At 38.1% G+C, this 19,717-nt stretch overlaps 1 protein-coding gene across 15 annotated transcripts in view; it reads left to right on the top strand.

Moving 5' to 3' along the window:
• The window catches only part of CSGALNACT2 (chondroitin sulfate N-acetylgalactosaminyltransferase 2), a 66,635-nt gene extending 47,256 nt beyond the window's left edge, over positions 1-19,379 (top strand). For 9 of the 15 annotated variants that reach the window (XM_038578127.1, XM_038578126.1, XM_038578135.1 and 6 more), the window contains 3 exons: positions 418-512; positions 11,816-11,897; positions 17,318-19,379. In XM_038578127.1, the coding sequence (XP_038434055.1) occupies positions 418-512; positions 11,816-11,897; positions 17,318-17,610 (470 nt within the window). In that variant the 3' untranslated portion in view covers positions 17,611-19,379. Of the gene's footprint in view, positions 1-417; positions 513-643; positions 704-4,134; positions 4,223-11,815; positions 11,898-15,895; positions 16,017-17,317 lie in introns of those variants that run through there. The other 6 variants (XR_005380386.1, XM_038578130.1, XM_038578131.1 and 3 more) reach the window with 6 other exon arrangements.
• Positions 19,380-19,717: the final 338 nt, after the last annotated feature.

The raw sequence follows: 19,717 nt of genomic DNA, 5'->3' as shown, positions 1-19,717 counted from the left end.
TTTAACAGACATTCCTAAGTTCTTGGTGATTGTCAGAGGTTAACCTATGTCTATCACTGCTACTAGATGAAATGATGAGTAATAAATAGCTCACCTATTGAATAACTGAGAGAGCACGTTTGTGTATCTCTCCAAAGTCAAAGGGAGTAAATGTGTGTAACACCCTTTAGTCTGTTTTTTAGTCTATTTTAGGTTATAATTTCGTAGCTTGTCCTACTGATACGTTGTAAAATCATCATTATGTTCATCAAATCAGCATGATGTTTAGTAGCCTGAAAATTGACAAAACAGAATATTGATAAAGTCATATTTATGTGACCAAAGAAAGACTTTAATTAGATAATGATAACACAATACTAATCAGTCTTTTGTTTTATGACTTTGTTGTGTGATGTAACCATATATTTTAATTTATAGGTAAGAAGGTGTTTTACCCTGTGGTGTTCAGTCTTTATAACCCTGCCATTGTTTATGCCAGTCAGGACATACCACCACCTGTGGAGCAGCAGCTGGTAAGACTCATTGTCAGTTGTGAAAGGCCACTAAGATCCTTGCTAGGTTCCATTATGTTTGTTTCACAAGTAGAAAAGAAAGTTTCAACAGAAAACTGTAGTTAGCTTTTTTTTTTTTTTTTTTTTTTCAGATTTTATTTATCTGACAGAATACAAGCAGGGGGAGCAGCAGAGAGAAAGGGAGAAGCAGGCTCCCCACTGAGCAAGGAGCCCAATGTGGGGCTCACTCAGCACCCCCAGATCATGACCTGAGCCAAAGGCAGGTATTTAACTGACTAAGCCACCCAGGTGCCCCCAAAAACTGTAATCATTATAAATACATTTCATAGTCTCTTTTACCACCTGATAAGATGCTTTCCCATTTATTGTTTTAGAATTAAATATCATTCTAGAAGGGAAAAGAAGTTGAGGGCACAGAGAAAACTTAATGTTATAGAATATGAAAATTTTAGTCACTTTTGCCAATCTATTTTCAGTAATACTAAAAATAAATTTTACTTTTAAAATATTAACTAGAAATTAAACTACTAAATAAACTAAGAACAATATTCTGTGGGAAATTGCTTAAAAAGTCATGGCGTGGGAATGCCATAGAACAGAACTTATTAATAGAGTTATATAAGCTTTGGGGATGCCTGGATGGCTCAGCGGTTGAGCCCTGCTTTCCTCTCAGGGTGCGATCCTGGAGTTGGGGGATCAAGTCCCACATCAGGCTCCCAAAGAGGAGCCTGCTTCTCCCTCTGCCTATGTCTCTGCCTCTGTGTGTGTGTGTCTCTCATGAATGAATAAATAAAATTTTTAAAAAAAGAATTATATAATTTTTTAAAATTTTAAATAAACATTATGTTAGAATAATTCAGATTTACAGAAAAGTTGGAAAGATAGTATAGAGCGTTCCTGTAGTTCACCCAGTTTTCCCTAAGATTAATATCTTATGTTACAATTTGTCAAAATTAGAAATTAACATTAGGTTATTGTAGATTTAGGATTTCACCAATTTTTCTACTAATGTCTTTTTCCTGTTCAGGTTCCAGTCCAGAATACTATATTGCACTTAGTCTAATCTTTTATTGTTAACATTATATAAAAATGGAAACAAATGAACTAAGTCAATTTAAGATGTTAAAAAAATAACTCTGAGGAAAGAAATACAGATAAGGCAGAAATTAAGGAACCAAAAATAATAGTTTAACTAATATATAGGAGCTTATTCTTTGTGTGCAAAAAATTTTTTTTGATCAAAGTAGGCAGGTTTGGGGTAAAAGGAAAATACAACAACTGAGAGAAATCAATTTTATATGGTAAATTTTAAAAATTCTAAAAAGATTTGAGAATTTATAAACTATTAATATGAGCAGAGTTTGTTAGCATTTTATAAATTGTGTATCTTTCCAAAGTCTTATAAATAAGAGATGGAAGCTCTGAAAAGACTAAGAAACACTTAAAAAATTAGAACAGTTATCAAAAAAATTACCCTCGGGTGCATAGGTATAATGTTTTGCTGGTGATTTTTTTCCAAACTTTTGAAGAACAGGTTAAATTAGTTCCATATGATCTACTTAATAAATTATATGAAGCCAACATTATCCTCAGACCAACACTCTAAAAAGAAGAAAGCGTATTAGCATTGCGGAATGAGAAAAGTGCCTTGGCAGAAGATTTTGAGAAATTCATATAAGATGACAGTAGTTGGCATAGGATTGACAGAGGAGAGAAGAATCTGGAACATGTTCAAGAGAACCCACAATGTGACTTCTCTGTATCCTCTGAGCTCATAGAAGACAGAAAATGATGAGTGCGTATTCTTCTCTAGGCATGTGCTGAACAACAGGCATCACAGAGATTGGACTACAGGCTGTAGCACTGTATATGGTCCCTAGAACAAGAGAGGCAGTGGAGGGTTTTGGGAATATTGAGTTGTAGGATGGATAAGGAGGCCTAGGCTCTGAAAAGGAGCTGTTGTTGGCACATTGTGCCCGAGTCCACATTTGGCCCCTCTTCCACTATTACTGGAGATAGGCCCTTGTAATCCTGGCTAATAGCCGAGGATTATTGAACAATGATTTTTTTCTTTTTAAAGTATGCTCCACACCCCATATGGAGCCCAGCGTGGCACTTAAACTCAAGACCCTGAGATCAAGACCTGAGCTGAGATCAAGAGTTAGACACTTAACCGAGCCACCCGGCACCCCTGAACAATAATTTTTGAAACAAAGATCAGTAGCAGTTAACCTAGAGTAGCCAAACCAACACTATGAAAGAGAAGCACCAAATTTTAATAAACAGAAAAGATAACACATGAGGATATGAATACAGTATGAAAACACTTTTAAGATAAATATGCCTTTAGGGAAAGAAAACATTAAATTCGTAAGACCAGATTTGTTGCTGAAAAAGGTCAGAACTTGGAAATTCTAAAAATCTAAAATTCACTAAATGAGCTGAATAGTGGAATGGTCACAGTTGAAACAAACTTGTAAACTAGAAAACAAGCCACCTGTGCACACGATGACCAAGAGATAATGTGAGAGAAAAAAAGAGAAATGAGAAATTACTCAGTAAGCTCCTATTTAAACTCCTACTAAATAGGAATTCCAGAGGGAGAGAAAAGAGAGAATAGACAATGGAGGAAATAGAAGAAAACTTCAAAAAGCTGAGGAAAGACAAGTCTTCTGGCATTTGAGGACTTGTCTACAAAGGAATAAGAATCGTCATTTGCCTTCTTTTTGGTAATATTGGTGCCAGAAGACAATAAAACAATACCTTGAACATTGTGAGAAAAATAACTTTAATTCTGTAATATCTGACCTGTTTGAGGGCAAAATAGATATTGTTGCATATTCAAGGATTCAAAGTTTACTTCTAACAGACCTCTTCAGCAGATTGAGAAATGGACCTATTTGAAAGAAGACCTGAGAATAAAACAGTAGTCCCCAAAAATAAAACCCCTGTTTTGTTTAACAGTTGTTGATGAAACACGTTAAAAAAAAAAAAAAAAGAATAGCAATTGGAGATTTAAAATTCAAAGGGTATACACATGTGTATTACCTCACACTTTCCTCTGAGAGGACCTAGAAGCAGTGATACCCCAAGAGTAAGAAGCATGCCCAGGGCAGCCCTGGTGGTACAGCGGTTTGGCACAGCTTGCAGCCTGGGGTGTGATCTTGGAGACCCGGGATCGAGTCCCACATCGGGCTCCATGCATGGAGCCTGCTTCTGCCTCTGTGTCTCTGCCTCTCTCTCTGTGTCTATGAATAAATAAATACAATTTAAAGAAAAAAGAAAGAGGCGTGCCCAGCTCCCAAATCTTAGTGCAGGGACAGGACATCAAGGAGCCTAAAGCTCCAGAAAGTAAAGTTGAAGATATGTCAAAGGGTCACGAGCTTGAAAGAACTCCCAATGGCAAAGCAGGAACAATTTGAGCAACAAAATAAATAACATAGTATTGGATTGTAACCCCAAGCATAAAATAAATATCCATGAGTCCATACTGATATGATTAGAGAGTGAATAAATAATAAATCAATGGATAGACTGATTAGATAAGATAGATAAGGAAGAAGAGCTCAATTTTCGCTACAGAATTCCAAATAACTTATGTAGATACTTTCTTTTCCATTAGGTGGAGCTAGGTGACTCATGTGAAGAATTGAGTATGGAAAGAACTAACTTTTCAGTGGAGAAACCTGGTAGACACCACCTTAAACCAAGTAATGAAGTTAATATTACCAGTGTTATTTATGCACTCCTGATTTGATGTAGCAAGAAGGGCATTTCACTTCTGTGGCCAAAAAACCTAATCATTAGAAACACTTCAAACCCCACCAGTACTCCTTAAAAGTGTCAACATCAGGGATGCCTAGCTGGCTCAGTTGGAAGAGCATGCAACTCTTAATCTCAGGGTCATGAGTTTGAGCTTCACATCGGTTATAGGGATTACTAAAAATAATAATAATAATAATCGATTTTTTTAAAGTGTCACGATCATCAAAAACAAGGAACACTGAGAAACTGTCACAGTTTCTCAAGGAGACATAACAAATAAATGCAGTATGGTCCCTTGGACTGGATCCTGGAATAGAAAAAGAACATTAAAGGAAAAACTGGTGGAATCCAGTTTAGATCTAAGTCTAAAATTTGGATAATAGTAATGTACCAGTGTTGGATACTTAGTTTTTATAGATATTCCACAACAATGTAAAATAATAACATTTAGAGGAAGTTAAAACTAGGTGAGAAGTATACGAGAACTCTCTTTACTACTTTGCAACTTCTCTGTAACTCTAAAATTACTCCAGAATAAGAAGTTTATTTTAAAAAAAATACTTGATAAACAAAGTGCTAAATGGAGTCAACATGTGAGGGTGAAGAGGAATGTAAAAGCATGCTAATATTCTTGTCCAGTTTGGGAGGATGTGGGAAAAGAATGATTTGAATGTGGGTTAATTCTAGATATTATGCAAAAAAAATAAGTGGTTTTTTTAAAGATTTTATTTATTTATTCATGAGAGACACAGAGAGAGAGAGAGAGAGAGAGGCAGAGACACAGGCAGAGGGAGAAGCAGCCTCCATGCAGGGAGCCCAGTGTGGGGACTCGATCCCAGGACTCCAGGATCATGCCCTGGGCTGAAGACGGCGCTAAACCGCTGAGCCACCCAAGGATTCCAAAAAAAAAAAAAAGTTTAAATACTTCACTTCAAGTTGTAGTTTTACTACTTTGTGACCTTTGCAAGTTACTGTTTCTAAACTTCAGTCTCCCCACTTAAGACAAAAGCTTGTTCTCCTTAATGGTGTAATATTATCTCCTTGATATTAAAAGTAAACCAGAAATACACCAGTAGGAAAAAATGGCTAAAAGACAGTTGGTAATAATTCACAATAAACATTTTTTTAAAGATTTTATTTATTTATTCATGAGAGATACAGAGAGAGAGAGTGAGAGGCAGAGACACAGGCAGAGGGAGAAGCAGGCTCCACGCAGGGAGCCCAACGTGGGACTCGACCCCGGAACTCCAGGATCATGCCCTGGGCTGAAGGCAGGCGCTAAACCGCTGAGCCACCCAGGCTTCCCCACAGTAAACATTTTTAAATAACCAACCTTACTAAGAATAAATAAAAACAGCAGTTCAGGGATGCCTGGGTGGCTCAGCAGTTGAGCGCTGCCTTTGGCTCAGGGTGTGATCCCGCAGTCCCAGCATCAGGTCCACCTCGGGCTCCCCACTGTGAGCCTGCTTCTCCCTCTGCCTCTGTCTCTGCCTCTCTCTCTGTGTCTCTCATGAATAAATAAAATCTTAAAAAAAAAAAAAAAAAACAGCAGTGCAATACTTTTTTGCTGCTGTAAAATGACTGTTTTTAAAACAGCCATGCAGGTGAGGTTGATGGGGTAGGAGTTCTTCCATTCCTGCTGGTGGTGTAGGAATACAGGCAAGCTTTCTGGGTCAGGAGTTTTCAAACAGTTCCATCCCTCTGATCCAGTAATCTCCACTCCCAGGAGTCTCTCCTGAGGAAACAGAACTGTAGAATAGCAATACATATTGGAAGCAAGCAAAACTCTACTAATAATAAAATAATAAATAAATTAAATAATAAAATAATAAATTGAATTATAATAGTACATAGGGTTGTGCATATGTAGCAAGAGGAAAATCTTCATGAAATATAGAGGAAAATATAAAGTTTAAAAAATGGGAAATTATATATGTGTATTTTAGATGATATTTTCATGCTAATAATAGCTGATTTTTTATGTACCCTTTCCTGTGTGTATAGTACTGTTCTGTTTTTCATGCATGTTAACTCATTTAATCCTCCTTACACCTCTGAGATAGATGCTATTATTACCCCTATTTTACAGATGAGGACACAGCTATATGATGGTTGAGTGCCTGCCCAAATATACAGCTGGCAGGAGTAGGACCAGGAGCCAGGGTAGTGTGTCTCCACTCTTATCAACTGCAAAAACTGCTTCTCATATTAATTCATCCAATAGAATTCAATCTATGCCAGCCACTATTCACTTCTGGAACCCCTAGCACCTAGAACTACACAGACATGGTTATTATTCACAAGAATCTTTATTCTGGTAGGAAGAGACAGAAGATAAAGGCAATTAATAAATACCATGCAGATCATTAAAACAGGCTGAGTTGTGAAAAGTGATTAGGTGTTTCTGTGGTATGTTTAGTCAGAAAGGCCTTTCTGAGATGAGACTGTTGGAGAGGCCATCCAAATAACAGGAAAGAACCTGCTACTTAGTGATGGGAAAGGGAGTTCCAGGCAGAAGGAACAGCTAATGGGTTTCCTAAGGTGGCTAGAGCATAGTAGGCAACAGGACACAAAGCTGGGCCAGTCATGTAGAGCTATAAGGAGTTTAAGTTTAGGCTAAGTGTGATAGAAAGCCTAAGGGTTTTGATTCTGTGGGGAATGTATGGTGTATGGCTCCAGTTGCAAATAGCCAGTTAGGCTTTTGCAGTGCACCAGGGAGGTGACAGTGGCTTGGTAAGGATGGTAATTGTGGAGAAAGGTTTGGGTATGATTTGGCTGACAGAACTTGCTGGTGGATTAGATGTAAGGAGTGAGAAAAAGACAATAGCAGAAGGAGAGATCAGGGATTTAACCTGAGTATGGTAGGTGTATATTTTGTTTATTAGACCTCAAGGGAAAGTGTCAAGTTGCCACATGGACTTGTGAACCTGGCAGCCTGTGAGGGGCTGGAAGCTGGAGATGTATGTTATGTGTGGATAGCTGCATCCTCCATGTGCCCAGTAGAGGGACAGATAAAAATGCAATAAAATATTAACAGTTGGGGATTACAGACAGTGGAAATATGTTGGTTCAAAAACTAAAACCAGTGACTCCTTTCCCCAAGTATGATAATATTTGGGGATTTTTTTTTTTTAAAGAAACTAAGTTATAAAGGAAGCCATAGTATCTGTAAAATGAGAATTGTTATGGGGTAGAAGTGTCAAAGTGGATATTTTGTTTTATTTGTGGGGCTAGGGGCTGGGGGGTGTTAATATTTGTGTCAGGATTATGTTTTGACTAAGGAAATAAGAATATTGGAACCTGGTTTTGCCACAGAAATTATGCCTCTATAAATTAATTTTTTCATTTGAGAAATGTTTATTAAAAGCCTGCCATGTGCGTTGCACTGTTCTAGGTGCTGTGGATATAGCAGTGATCAAAATCAACAAAAAGTCCCAGCCATCCAGGAACTTTACATTCTAGAAGAGGCAGAAGCCCTCCCTCTGCAAAAAAAAAAAAAAAAAAAAAAAGGAAAGAAAATACATACCTCACTTATTAGCTCCAACTTAAGCTGAGTCCTCAGTGCTGCCTTGTTCTGTTTCCAGCCAACTCCTTTACATATAGCAGCTTTTTCAGACTCTCCCCCACTCCCCTCAAGATTTGCCTCCTCTGCAGTCCTGTATATTCCCTTCATTCCTGCTATCTGCACTAATTTCCATGTGTCTATCTTACAGATCACTCACATTCATTATGTCCAGAACCCAGCTCTACATCTTTTAGCTCTGGGCTGGCCCTTTCCCCAGTATCCCCACTCTTGGGAAATGGCACTACCACACACCCATTATTCAGGACAGCAGCCTGCTGTCACCTTTAGTTGATTGTTCACTTTCACCCCAACTTCTGCCCATTCAGTCACTGATAACTTGTTCTCAATCTTTTTTTTACCTCCATGCAATTTTTCCTTTCTGAACATATCATGATAGTCTAAACCATTAGGTTTCCATTCCCAGATTATAACTGTTACCTCCTTTTTTTTTTAAAGATTTATGTATTCATTCATGAAAGACACAGAGAGAGGCAGAGACGTAGGCAGAGGGAGAAGCAGGCTCCCTGAAGGGAGCCCAGTACGGGACTCAATCCCAGATCTCGGGATCACACCCTGAGCCGAAGACAGACGCTCAACTACTGAGCCACCCAGGCATCCCTATAACTCAGCATCCCTTCTTGTCCCCTCTTATATCTCTTCTCTGTACTCTAGCCAGAGTGATCTTTCAAAAATGTCATCTGATGACATGACTTCTTCTGCTCTGACTCTTCAGAGAATTCCCGTTGTTAATGGGATAAAGCCAAAATATGTGACCAGGTATCACATTCTCTCTGTTATGGCCCAATGGGTCCCTTAAAGCAGGGGTTAGGAGTCTACAACCTGCTGGCCAAAACAGCTTACTGCCTAGTTTTCTATGGCCCATGAATGAAGAATGGTTAAAAAATATTTTCAAAATAATATTTCATGGCACATTAAAATGATATGAAATAAAAATTTCAGTGGCCATAAATATAATTTATTGGATCACAGCATGCTCATTTGATTACTTATTGTCAGCTTTCACACTGTAGTGGCTAAGTTGAATAGTTATGACGGACATTATGTTCTTCAGAGCCTAAGATATTTACTGCCTATTTTACAGAAGTTTGCTGAGCTCTGGTCTACATTTGTGCACACCTATACTTCTGTCTCTAACGTGGTCCCTTCATTCACGGCGCTCTCTCCAATCTCCAGCTCTTTGCACAACCTGTTCTTTTGTCTAGAGCTTTCCCCCAGCACATCTTTCACTTGACTTACTCCTCTCTATCTCAGACCCTAGGTTCAACTTCATTTTTTTTGAGGAAGCTGTCTCAGGACCTTGCACTTGGATGAGTTGCCTCTCTCCTTTCTGTCATCCTCATGTCCACATCCTCACATCCCTCCTTATCCAACCCCCAACTCCATAGTCATTATCCACAGCTTCCTTGCTATACTCACCTTCATCCCTCACCCTGCCCAGTGTTTTCTCTTACAACCCCACAACCCCAGCCTGGTTAAGGGCAACTCTTACCCAGGCCCCTAGCAGTGGAATGGGGAAGGTAAGAAACACACCGCATCACTATAGGACCACTGCTTTTAAATACATGACCACAGGCCTCAGGGTTCTGCAGCTGCCCTGACGTCCTGAGCCTGACCATAGTCTACCCACTGTCCATCCCTGCAAGCCAGCCATGATGTCCTCCTTTTTTAAAAAAAAAAAAAAAAGATTTTATTTATTTATTCATGAGAGACACACACAGAGAGAGAGAGAGGCACAGAGACACAGGCAGAGGGAGAAACAGGCTCCATGCAGAGAGTCTAACGTGGGACTCAATCCCGACTCTCCAGGATCACGCCCTGGGCTGAAGGCGGCACTAAACTGCTGAGCCACCCAGGCTGCCCGATGTTCTCCTTCTCATGTCTCCCAGCACCCCTCACCACTCCTCGCTCTCTGCACACCTTGCTTCATCTTTCATCAGCCTCTCTCCATTCACAGTGGAGGAATTGTACATGTAAGGCCACCCTGTCCTATTCTCTTGAACTAGAGCTCATCTCGTGCCTGAACAAGGACTCACCTCCAGCCATTCTTCACACTCTCCTATCCTAATGTTATGCTTCTTCTAGATTATTACCATATGCATACAAAAATACTGTAATCCCAGTTATCTTTTAAAAATGCTAATAGCCCTTTCTTGTCCACAGGACTTCATTCCTCTGCCTTTGCCCTACTCATTCCCTTCATAGCCATCATACATGTTACCCTCTTTGTCTGGAATGATCTCCTTTAGATATTTCACAGCTCACTTCAGTATTTCATTAGGGTCCCTACTCAAATATTATCTTCTCAGAGAGGCCCCTATGGCCATTATATCTAAACTAGGCTTTCTCTTTCTCATGCTCTCCCCTTGTCCTGCTACATTTTTTCTTCCTAGCATGTATTACCACCTAAGATATATATTTTTTTTATTTCCTATTTTTCCAACAAAACAGAGACTCTGATGGCAGAGACTTTGTCATCTCTATTCATTGCTGTGTCCACCTCCCAGTACTATGTCTGATAGATTAAAATACTTGCTGAATGCATGAATAAATAAAGAATATTTATCAGGCTTCAGCTTTTCTTCCTTGATTCTGGGGTTGCATATCATCAAAGCCCTGATTTTCTTTCTCTGCTTGTACTTCGATGGTGACAGCTTCATTTTAAAGCTGGTTTCCCTTGTAGTGGAAAACTACAAGGAACTGTAGCAGTTCCAAACTTCACATCTACGCCCTACACCAAGAGTTGGCAAACTTACTCTGTACAAAGCCACATAGAAAATATTTTGGCTTTGTGGGCCATATAGCTAAATCCCTGTTGCAACTACTCAACTGTGCTACTGTGCCATGAAAATACACCTAGACAGTTTGTAAACAGATGACTGTAGCTGTATTCCAAAAAAATTATTTTCAAAAACAGGCGGCAGGCCAGATTTACCCTGGAGGGTGTAGTTTACTGACTCCTTCTCTACACCATCCAAAAAAAGCAAATGTCTTTTCTAGTAGCTCTCTCAGAGGAATGAAGGGACTTTGTTTTCCAGAGTTCCCAATTCCCAAACAGCACTCCCCTTTTACCATGTTGTCCTGAATTTTGTCTAACTCCTGTTAGTGAATCAATTCCTATAATAAATGGGTTGACACTGTGCCACTGATATAGAGTCATCATGGCCCAATCTAAAGCTACAGGTGGAAGGAACAAAGCTCATGGGTTACATGGGACCAGGTAATTAGCAGAGCAAAACTGTACATAGTCAGAAAGGGGCAAAAGAATGAAGAAAAACACTAAATAAGGTCTACTATTTAGAAAAAATTAGTGGGGGATCCCTGGGTGGCGCAGTGGTTTGGCGCCTGCCTTTGGCCCAGGGCGCGATCCTGGAGACCCGGGATCGAATCCCACGTCGGGCTCCCGGTGCGTGGAGCCTGCTTCTCCCTCTGCCTGTGTCTCTGACTCTCTCTCTCTCTCTCTGTGACTATCATAAATAAATAAAGAAAAAAAATATTAAAAAAAAGAAAAAATTAGTGTATTACAGTATGTATTTGTGCAACTTCTATTCCCAGAATGGAATGTAAGCTCCTTGAGTTCAGGCACCATACTGTTTATTAGTAACCTTAGCTGGCACCTTGTACAGGGCTTAAATTCAGTTAAATTGAATGTGGCAAGAACCCTTTGCTGATGGAGAATACTGTATTTTTGTTGGTTTTGTAAGGATTTAATCATGTGAATGACTAATGGATCATTTGATCCATTATCAGTCACATAAATGACATGTGAATCATGTGAATTCTAATTTAATCATGTGAATGACTAATGGATCATGTGATCCATTATCAGTCACATAAATGACAGTCACATAAATTCTTTCCAAATTATTTGGAAAGAATTTTAATTTCTTTCATTGTTGATTGAAACTTCTGATTCTTGAGGGATTAAATTGAATTTCTTTTTTTTTTAATGAAGGTTCACAAAAAGGATTCTGGCTTTTGGCGAGATTTTGGCTTTGGAATGACTTGTCAGTATCGATCAGATTTCCTGACCATAGGTAAGTATACCTTACATTTAAGGATAGGGCTGTATATATTTACTGTAGTACCTTATGGCATTTTTCTAAAAGGTCTCAGAATCGAGTGTTTTCCTATTAAATTATGAATGAGATTAGCTAAAAGAGGCATCTGGAGATGTGAAAAGCAAAAGTAAGTTTATAATTAATGTCTCTAAGTAGCAAAAATGAGATCATAAAATAAAAATGAAATAGAATATTTACTTGTTTCTTTAAATCAAAACACTAGTTTTTAAAAACATCTGTTTGGCTTATTACCAATATTTGCAATTGTTTTGAATATCCTTATGAAAGCTCTCTACCTAACTTTGGTGTTGTGCTCCTGGATTGTTGCATCTGGAAGTAATGTTAGATTATCTAGTCCAAGGGCTTTTGTATTTTTTTATTTAGAGATGAAACCACTTTAATTGTCTATTGATCTATTATGAAAATCCTAGTATTTAAGACAGCCAATCTTTAGCTCTGGTTGAAGTTGGAGTGCGGAACTTGGAGTCAATTGGCTTAGTCATCCACTCCTTGAAGCCAAAGATGACCCTGAAGAATCTGGTCTAAGCCTCCTGCCCTACTTTAGCTTCAGCAAAAAAAAAATACATTGTCAGAGGACAGTATAAGAAAGCAGGCTGAAACTTGGTTCCACATCTCCTGATCAGTCAGTGGCTGCATTTCCACAGCATATAAGAATATATTTTATATATTTATGCATGAATGTATATGTACATATATAAATACATATATATGTATATATATATACACACAGACACACCTATATAATATACACATGTATATATTTATATATATATATTTATATATTATAATAGAATATATTTTGTGTACTTTTTAGGCCCATCTTACATTCATTTTTATAATCAGCCATTTGTCTTAGAAATTCCTCCACCTGTTATCTCTTTATCATTTTAACATCTGAATCCTAGAAAAATCAGCAAGTAGCAATAAAATGACTATTAAATGAAACTAATGCCCTTTCCCCGGATTCTGGCTCAATAAAACAGCAAGAAAACATCATTGCTTTCTAACCTATGTTATTTCTCACTGCTCCTTATTCATTATTTTCTCCTTATATTCCTATTTGGTATGTACTGGGTATAGCTAATGGTGTCCCACATTTCTCTGAGACTCTCTTCATTTTTCATTTTTTTTCTCTCTTTTTTTCTTTTTCTCTCTCTTTTCTTTGGAATGCATAATCTCAATTGATCTATCTTCAAGTTTACTGATTCTTTGTTCAGATCTATACTGAGCTGCTCTAATGAATTTTTCATTTGTGTCGTCCTTTTTTTTTGTTTTTTTTTTTTTTAAAGATTTTATTTATTCATGACAGACACAGAGAGAGATGCAGAGACACAGGCAGAGGGAGAAGCAGGCTTCATGCAGGGAGCCTGACGTGGGACTCGATCTTGGGTCTCCAGGATCAGACCTTGGGCTGAAGGCGGCACTAAACCGCTGAGCCACCCAGGCTGCCCACGTTGTCCTTTTTTAGCTCCAGAATTTCCATTTGGTTCTTTTTAAATGTATAATTTCTGTCTCTTCATTGATTATCTCTATTTGATAAAACATTGTCATCTTTCCTTCTCTAAGCATGATTTCTTTTAATTCTTTGAACATATTTATAATGGTTTTGAAATTTTGTAAAAACTGACATCTGGGCCCTCTCACAGTTTCTATTGCCTACTTTTTTTCTGGTATATGGGTATATATATTTTTCTGTTTCTTTATGTGCCTCGTAATTTCTTTCTTGAAAACTGGACATTTTAGGTAATATATTATGGCAAGCCTGAATATTGATTCCTCTTGATTCCAGGGCTTGTTTTTTGTTGTTTTTTGCTTGTTTATTGACTTGGCTTTACTATTTCAATGAATTTTATCTCCCCATTCCCCAGCAATATGAAGCCTCTCCTGACACTCTTTAGGGCATGTGCACAGTCACCCTGGGATGACATGGATTTAGTAGGGTTCTCTCTCTCTCTCTCTCTCTCTTTCTAAGATTTTATTTACTTATTTGAGAGAAAGAGAGTGAGCAGGAGCAGGGGGAGAGGTACAGGGAGAGGGAGAAGCAGACTCCAACTGAGTGTGAAGCCCAATGCAGAGCTCAATCCCAGGACCCCAAGATCACGACCTGAGCCAAAGTTAGGCACTCAACTGACTGAGCCACCCAGGTGCCCCTAGTAAGGCTGTCTTTTACTGTCTCTGCAGTAACACTCCCACCTGTTAGGCTCCACTCATTGCTCACTGATTGCTCTCTTGTTTTTGACAATGCTCTGGGACATAAATTTTTCCACAGTCTGACCCAATTAAATTGAACCCCTTTTGCAAGATAGTTTTTGAAGCATGTCTTTGAGTTTTGTTCAGACCTCACAAGGGTTCTTCTATTTGTCTCTTTCCCTGTCTCTCTCCAGTAAACTAGCCGGCCTACATTTTTAGTTTATTGCTCTAATGGACCCATCAACCTTCTCTTAATTGCTTACCACCAAATTCTCCATTATTTTCAAGAGCCCCCTTAGGCTTGAACTTCTGCACACTGAAATAAAGTTAGTTCCTTTGGGAAGAGCTTTGAGGCAGTTTGTTCTTATGCAGTGCTTTCTCCCCTGGGAAAAATTGCTGAGCCCTCCTCTGGAGGTGGCGGTGGAGACAATGGCACACTTCTCTCAGAGTGCCACCCCTGTGTTATAAGTAGGACATGGGGTTGGGGGATCAGGAGTCCCACTCCTTCCTTGAAGTGGAGCCTCTACCTTTTGACTCTAGGCTGTATGAGAAAGGGAGCCCCTGGCCTCTCAGCAGCACTTGTTTGGAATTTGGCGTGTCTTTGATTTTAGAGCTTCTGTTCCTTTCTTTCCTCTCCTTCTGGTATTTCCATTACACGTTTGTTATACCTTTTGTATACAATTCTTATAAACTATTCTGATCTGTCCCTCCCCCCCCCCCCCCCCCCGCCCCCAGTCCTCTTCGTTTTTGCCTTTTCAATTTTGGAAGTTTCTATTGACATATCCTCAAGCTTAGAGACTTTCCTCAGCCAATACAAAGGCATTCTTCCTTTGTTACATTGTTTATCTTTAGCATTTCTTTTTTATTCTTTCATAGAATCTCTCACTCTCTGCTTACATTACCATCTGTTCTTGATTGTTGCCTACTTTTTCTATTAGAGCCCTTAGCATATCAGTTATAGTTGTTTTAAATTCCCAGGCTGACAATTTCAGTACTCCTGGCTGAATCTGGTTCTGATGCTTGCTCTGTGTCTTCAATCTGTTTTTTGTCTTTTAGTATGCCTCATTTTTCCTTCATTACTGAACATGATGTATTGGGCAAAGGAAACTGCAGTAAACTAGTAATAGGTGGTGAGGTGTGGGGAAAGAGGAAGTATTCTGTAGTCCTGTGATTAGGTCTCAGTTCCTTAGTGAGATTATGTATCTGGACCATTAACTTCATAAGTGTTTCTCAGATACCATCCCCAACCTTAAGTGAGACAGGATGGCTAGAGTGGGCTGCAGTTGGTTATGTCCTTTCCCCAGGTAGGTTTGACTCTAGTAAAATAGTTTCTCCTGAGGCAGGCCTTATTAAGAATAAAGTGCTCTGGCATGTTTCAGAATGATTATGTTCCCACTGCCCCTGCTGAAAGCACTAGGGTATTTTGCTCTAATATTCACAGTGAAAACCTACTAGAGCTCCTGAAGGTAAAACACAACTGTAGGGACCATTCTATGCCCGCCAATCTGGAGTTTTCAACTTTTATACTTGTCCACTGAGCCTCTAGCCATTCGTCAATTACAGTTCCAATTTTTTTTTCCCCTACCTCAGACTGGTTCCCCTGGAGATTTCTACTGGTGACTTTCTGCTCTAATAGTTGTGATTCCGTTTTACCTGCCTGATTCTCCAATTTGGTGGTGGCAATTTGATCTGTGACCTTATTTCTCTGAGGGATCTGAGAGGAGTTGTTTATTTTTCAGTTTGTTTCACTTTTCACTTGTTAGGATGGTATGACTTCTAAGCGATGTATATGCTGGACCAGAAACTGGAAGTCCCTCATTTGTTTTAAGTATCTATACCATCTCTAATATTTGAAGAACTTTTATCTGCAAAGAAGAAAAACCAGTATGTATTAGACATAGTGTTTTATAAAAGCTAAGACTATTTAAAGCAATACTTTTCAGAGATCTCAGGATTATTGTCATCCTGTGAGTGTAAAATTAAGTGGTATATAATTATTTGACAGAAGACATAATTTGGAAACCTTGCTCTTAATTAAAGAATTAATTTGTTTTCAGTTTTTAAGAATGTTTGCCTGTTCTTCAAAAAATTCCGAATGGTCAAAAAAAAAAAAAATTCCAAATGGCTTATGTTCTCTATGATTCTTTAAGAAAGTTTATCTTAAACCAATGTGAAAATAGTCTCAACTTTATCTCCCATTTCATGTGTTCACCTGGTCAAGTTAGCCATTTGCTCCATCGCTCCATTAGAATTATTGTAGTAGGGAAGGTTATAAGTGACATTTATGTTGCCAGGTCTATTTGTTTTTTTTTTTTTTTTTTTTATTTTTTTTTTTTTTTTTAGGATTTTATTTATTCATGAGAGACACACAGAGAGAGGCAGAGACATAGGGAGACGGAGAGGCAAGCTCCTCGCAGGGAGCCCAATGCGGGACTCGATCCCTGACTCTGGGATCATGCCCTGAGTCAAAGGCAGATGCTCAACTGCTGAGCCACTTAGGTGTCCTTTTTTTTTAATTCTTAACTGAGCAGCACACGCTTGACCCTTTCTTCCTGAAGATACTTTTTTCATTTGACTACTGATAGCTCATTCTCCAGAATTTTCTTCATCTTCTGGGGCCATTTGTCAGTCTCTTTTGCTGATTTCTTTTTCTCTGCATGTTTAACCTATAGGTATTGGCATTACTTAGCATTTAGATCTGGGCCTATTTTCTTTCTAAACTCCTTTAGTAATTTCATCCATTCCTGTGGCTTTAAATCATCCATGTTCCCCTTCTCAAATGTATATGTTCAACCTAGCCATTTCTTCTGTTTTCTCCACTGGAAGTTGTCTGTGGCCCAGAAAAACTTGTATCTCGGTGGATAAATATGTTAATCATAATATTAGTAGTGGTGAAATTATGGGTGATTTATATTTCCTTCTCCTTTGACTTTCTCTAGATTTACTATATAACTTAGACATTTACAAAGCATTCTCAAATATTTAATCTCATTTTGATACTCCCAACGACAGGCCTTTGCTGCTAGAAGTCAGCTCCTAACTGGACTTCCAAACCAGATGTCAGTCCTCTATCGGGTATCTTTAGGCTGTGCTGTGCCATCTCATTTGAAGTAGAACATCTTAATTCTTATCAGTTGTGCTTTGGTTGACAGGCAGTTACCGATATGTCAATTTTCATCCTGCAGGTGGATTTGACATGGAAGTAAAAGGTTGGGGTGGAGAAGATGTTCATCTTTATCGAAAATACTTACATGGTGACCTGATTGTGATTCGGACTCCAGTTCCTGGTCTTTTCCACCTCTGGCATGAGAAACGCTGTGCTGATGAGTTGACTCCTGAACAGTACCGTATGTGCATCCAGTCCAAAGCCATGAATGAGGCCTCTCACTCGCACCTAGGAATGCTGGTCTTCAGGGAGGAGATAGAGACGCATCTTCACAAACAGGCATACAGGACAAAGAGCGAAGCTGTTGGTTAACGTAACCATTGGTACATTTGTCTAAACCACAAACCAGCATTATTTATTTAGCCTTAATTCCAATTCCAGATGCAGTGCCTCTTTCAGAGAAGACATGCTTATCTTTTGTGCTCTTTCTGATATTACTTTAGCAGTTTTAACTTGATATGAGAAGAGAAAGCAAGTGTTTCAATGCAAAGCCTGTTTCTTGAGAAAACCACACTATGGAATTGCTGACAAATCGAAATCTGGTGTTTGCCCCAAAAGTAGTTTTGAGTTAGTTTCTATCCATGTTCTAATGTACCCTGGCTGCCTCTGGGTTGAGAGATGGAATGTGTTATGCTCATGGTAGGTCAGGGGCATCCAGTTCCTCCAGAGAGGACAGAGTATTATGGATGCAGTATGTAGACAAGAGTTCTTCAGCTGCTGACCACTTAGTCAACCTGCTTTTAAATTAAGATCTTTAATCAGTTGCTTGAAGAATCCTCTTTCACTGAAGCAGAGAATGACTGAAGGACACATCTGAAATTCACAATCAAAAGAGAGCGAAGTAAAAACCCCTTAAACTGAATGTTGCTTAGCTCCCTGAATGTGTTATTAAATAAATGGATGATAATAGAAAATACTTAGCTTAGAATCTATGACTTGATTGAAACTATAATGTGTTATCATCATTTTCAAGATTAGTAGTCAAAGTTGCTGTAGATTGTTTTAAGCAAACAAATGTGGAAATGTCTTTAATAGAACATTTAATTATGTTGGAGTACAGGGCACTAGTGATATCTGGGAACATCAGTTTACATGAGCCAGGGTGCTATCAGGGCCTTCTTGTAGTGCTTCAGAATAGATGAACATAGCATGGTGTTGTGTATTTTTTGGTTTGCATTGTCTCATTTAGCATAGATCCATATGTATTATCTTTTTTTCTAGTATGTTAATATATGCTATATCTGTGTTTGTAATAATGTGGTGCTTTGAGTTGACAGTTTCACTGAAGGGAGGAAAAAAAAAACAATTTAATGAGGTATACCATAAAATTACAATGATTTGAGAAAAGAGGCAGAGGAGAAGGTGGTCTGAATGGCAATCTGAATTACAAAATATTTTAGAGAAATATATTGTTTGCAGATAGAATATTTTAATTGTATAAATTATATTAATGAGGCAAGATGAATAAGAAGTTATATTCAGATAGGACTGTACTATGTTATTTATCACACATGGATCTTTTACCATAGGGTCCATTGCTAGATCCAGAAATTGGAAATATGGTAAAAGTCATTCACAGATTTTGAATCTTTGGCTTTTAAAAGGAACCTATCTTGTATCCTATTTGTATATAAACACAAATTCACGAAGAAAAATCATACTCTTTGTACTCAGTAAATCATATCATCTGAAATATTATAAATCCCAAATTTCTTGGTGCTTACATGAATTCATTTTACAGTAACTCTTACAAATTATTCTTACAAGTTTTAAGTTGGGTAGCATTTAGGCTTTTTTAAAGATGTGTCAAATGTTTTCTGCAGAATTATTCAGGCCAATGTCTCCTCTTATATACCATTATTTATTATGAAGACCAGTGAATTTAGGTACTTAAAGTGGAAGAACCTAATTATTTGCACAGGTAAGTTTGCAGCTTGTTTTTTGATAGAATCAAATGATTTTACCTTTTCTCTTCCTTTTTTAAAATGAGCTTTAATTTAAAAATAGAAGCTAAGCAATGGAAACAGTATTACTGTGTTTTTGACATTAAACGGTACCAATAAAGTATTTTATTACCAAAAGTTAAATGAAAATGTGCCAAATTAATTTCTGTTGCAAAATACCATAAATACTAAAAGTATATAACATGTAATTGTGTAATTTAATGAATTATAAAGCAAACAGCTACCTAGATTAAGTGTACCAGCTACCCAGATTAAGATAACATTATCAGTGAAAGGCCTCTATATGTATGCCACTTCTTGATCACACACCCTCACTCCCCATAATAGTAACCATTCTGATTTCTATGATGATTTTTCACTTGTTATTCTTCATTTTCCCTACTGTATATGTATCTCTATCCAAAAGACTTTAGTTTTGCCTGTTTCTGAATTTATATGCATATTATATATTCTCT

This window comes from Canis lupus, chromosome 28, assembly GCF_011100685.1.
Source record: "Canis lupus familiaris isolate Mischka breed German Shepherd chromosome 28, alternate assembly UU_Cfam_GSD_1.0, whole genome shotgun sequence".
NCBI classification, from domain to species: domain Eukaryota; kingdom Metazoa; phylum Chordata; class Mammalia; order Carnivora; family Canidae; genus Canis; species Canis lupus.
Note: the sequence above shows the minus strand (reverse complement) of the source record. Positions and strands in the feature narration are given on the sequence as shown.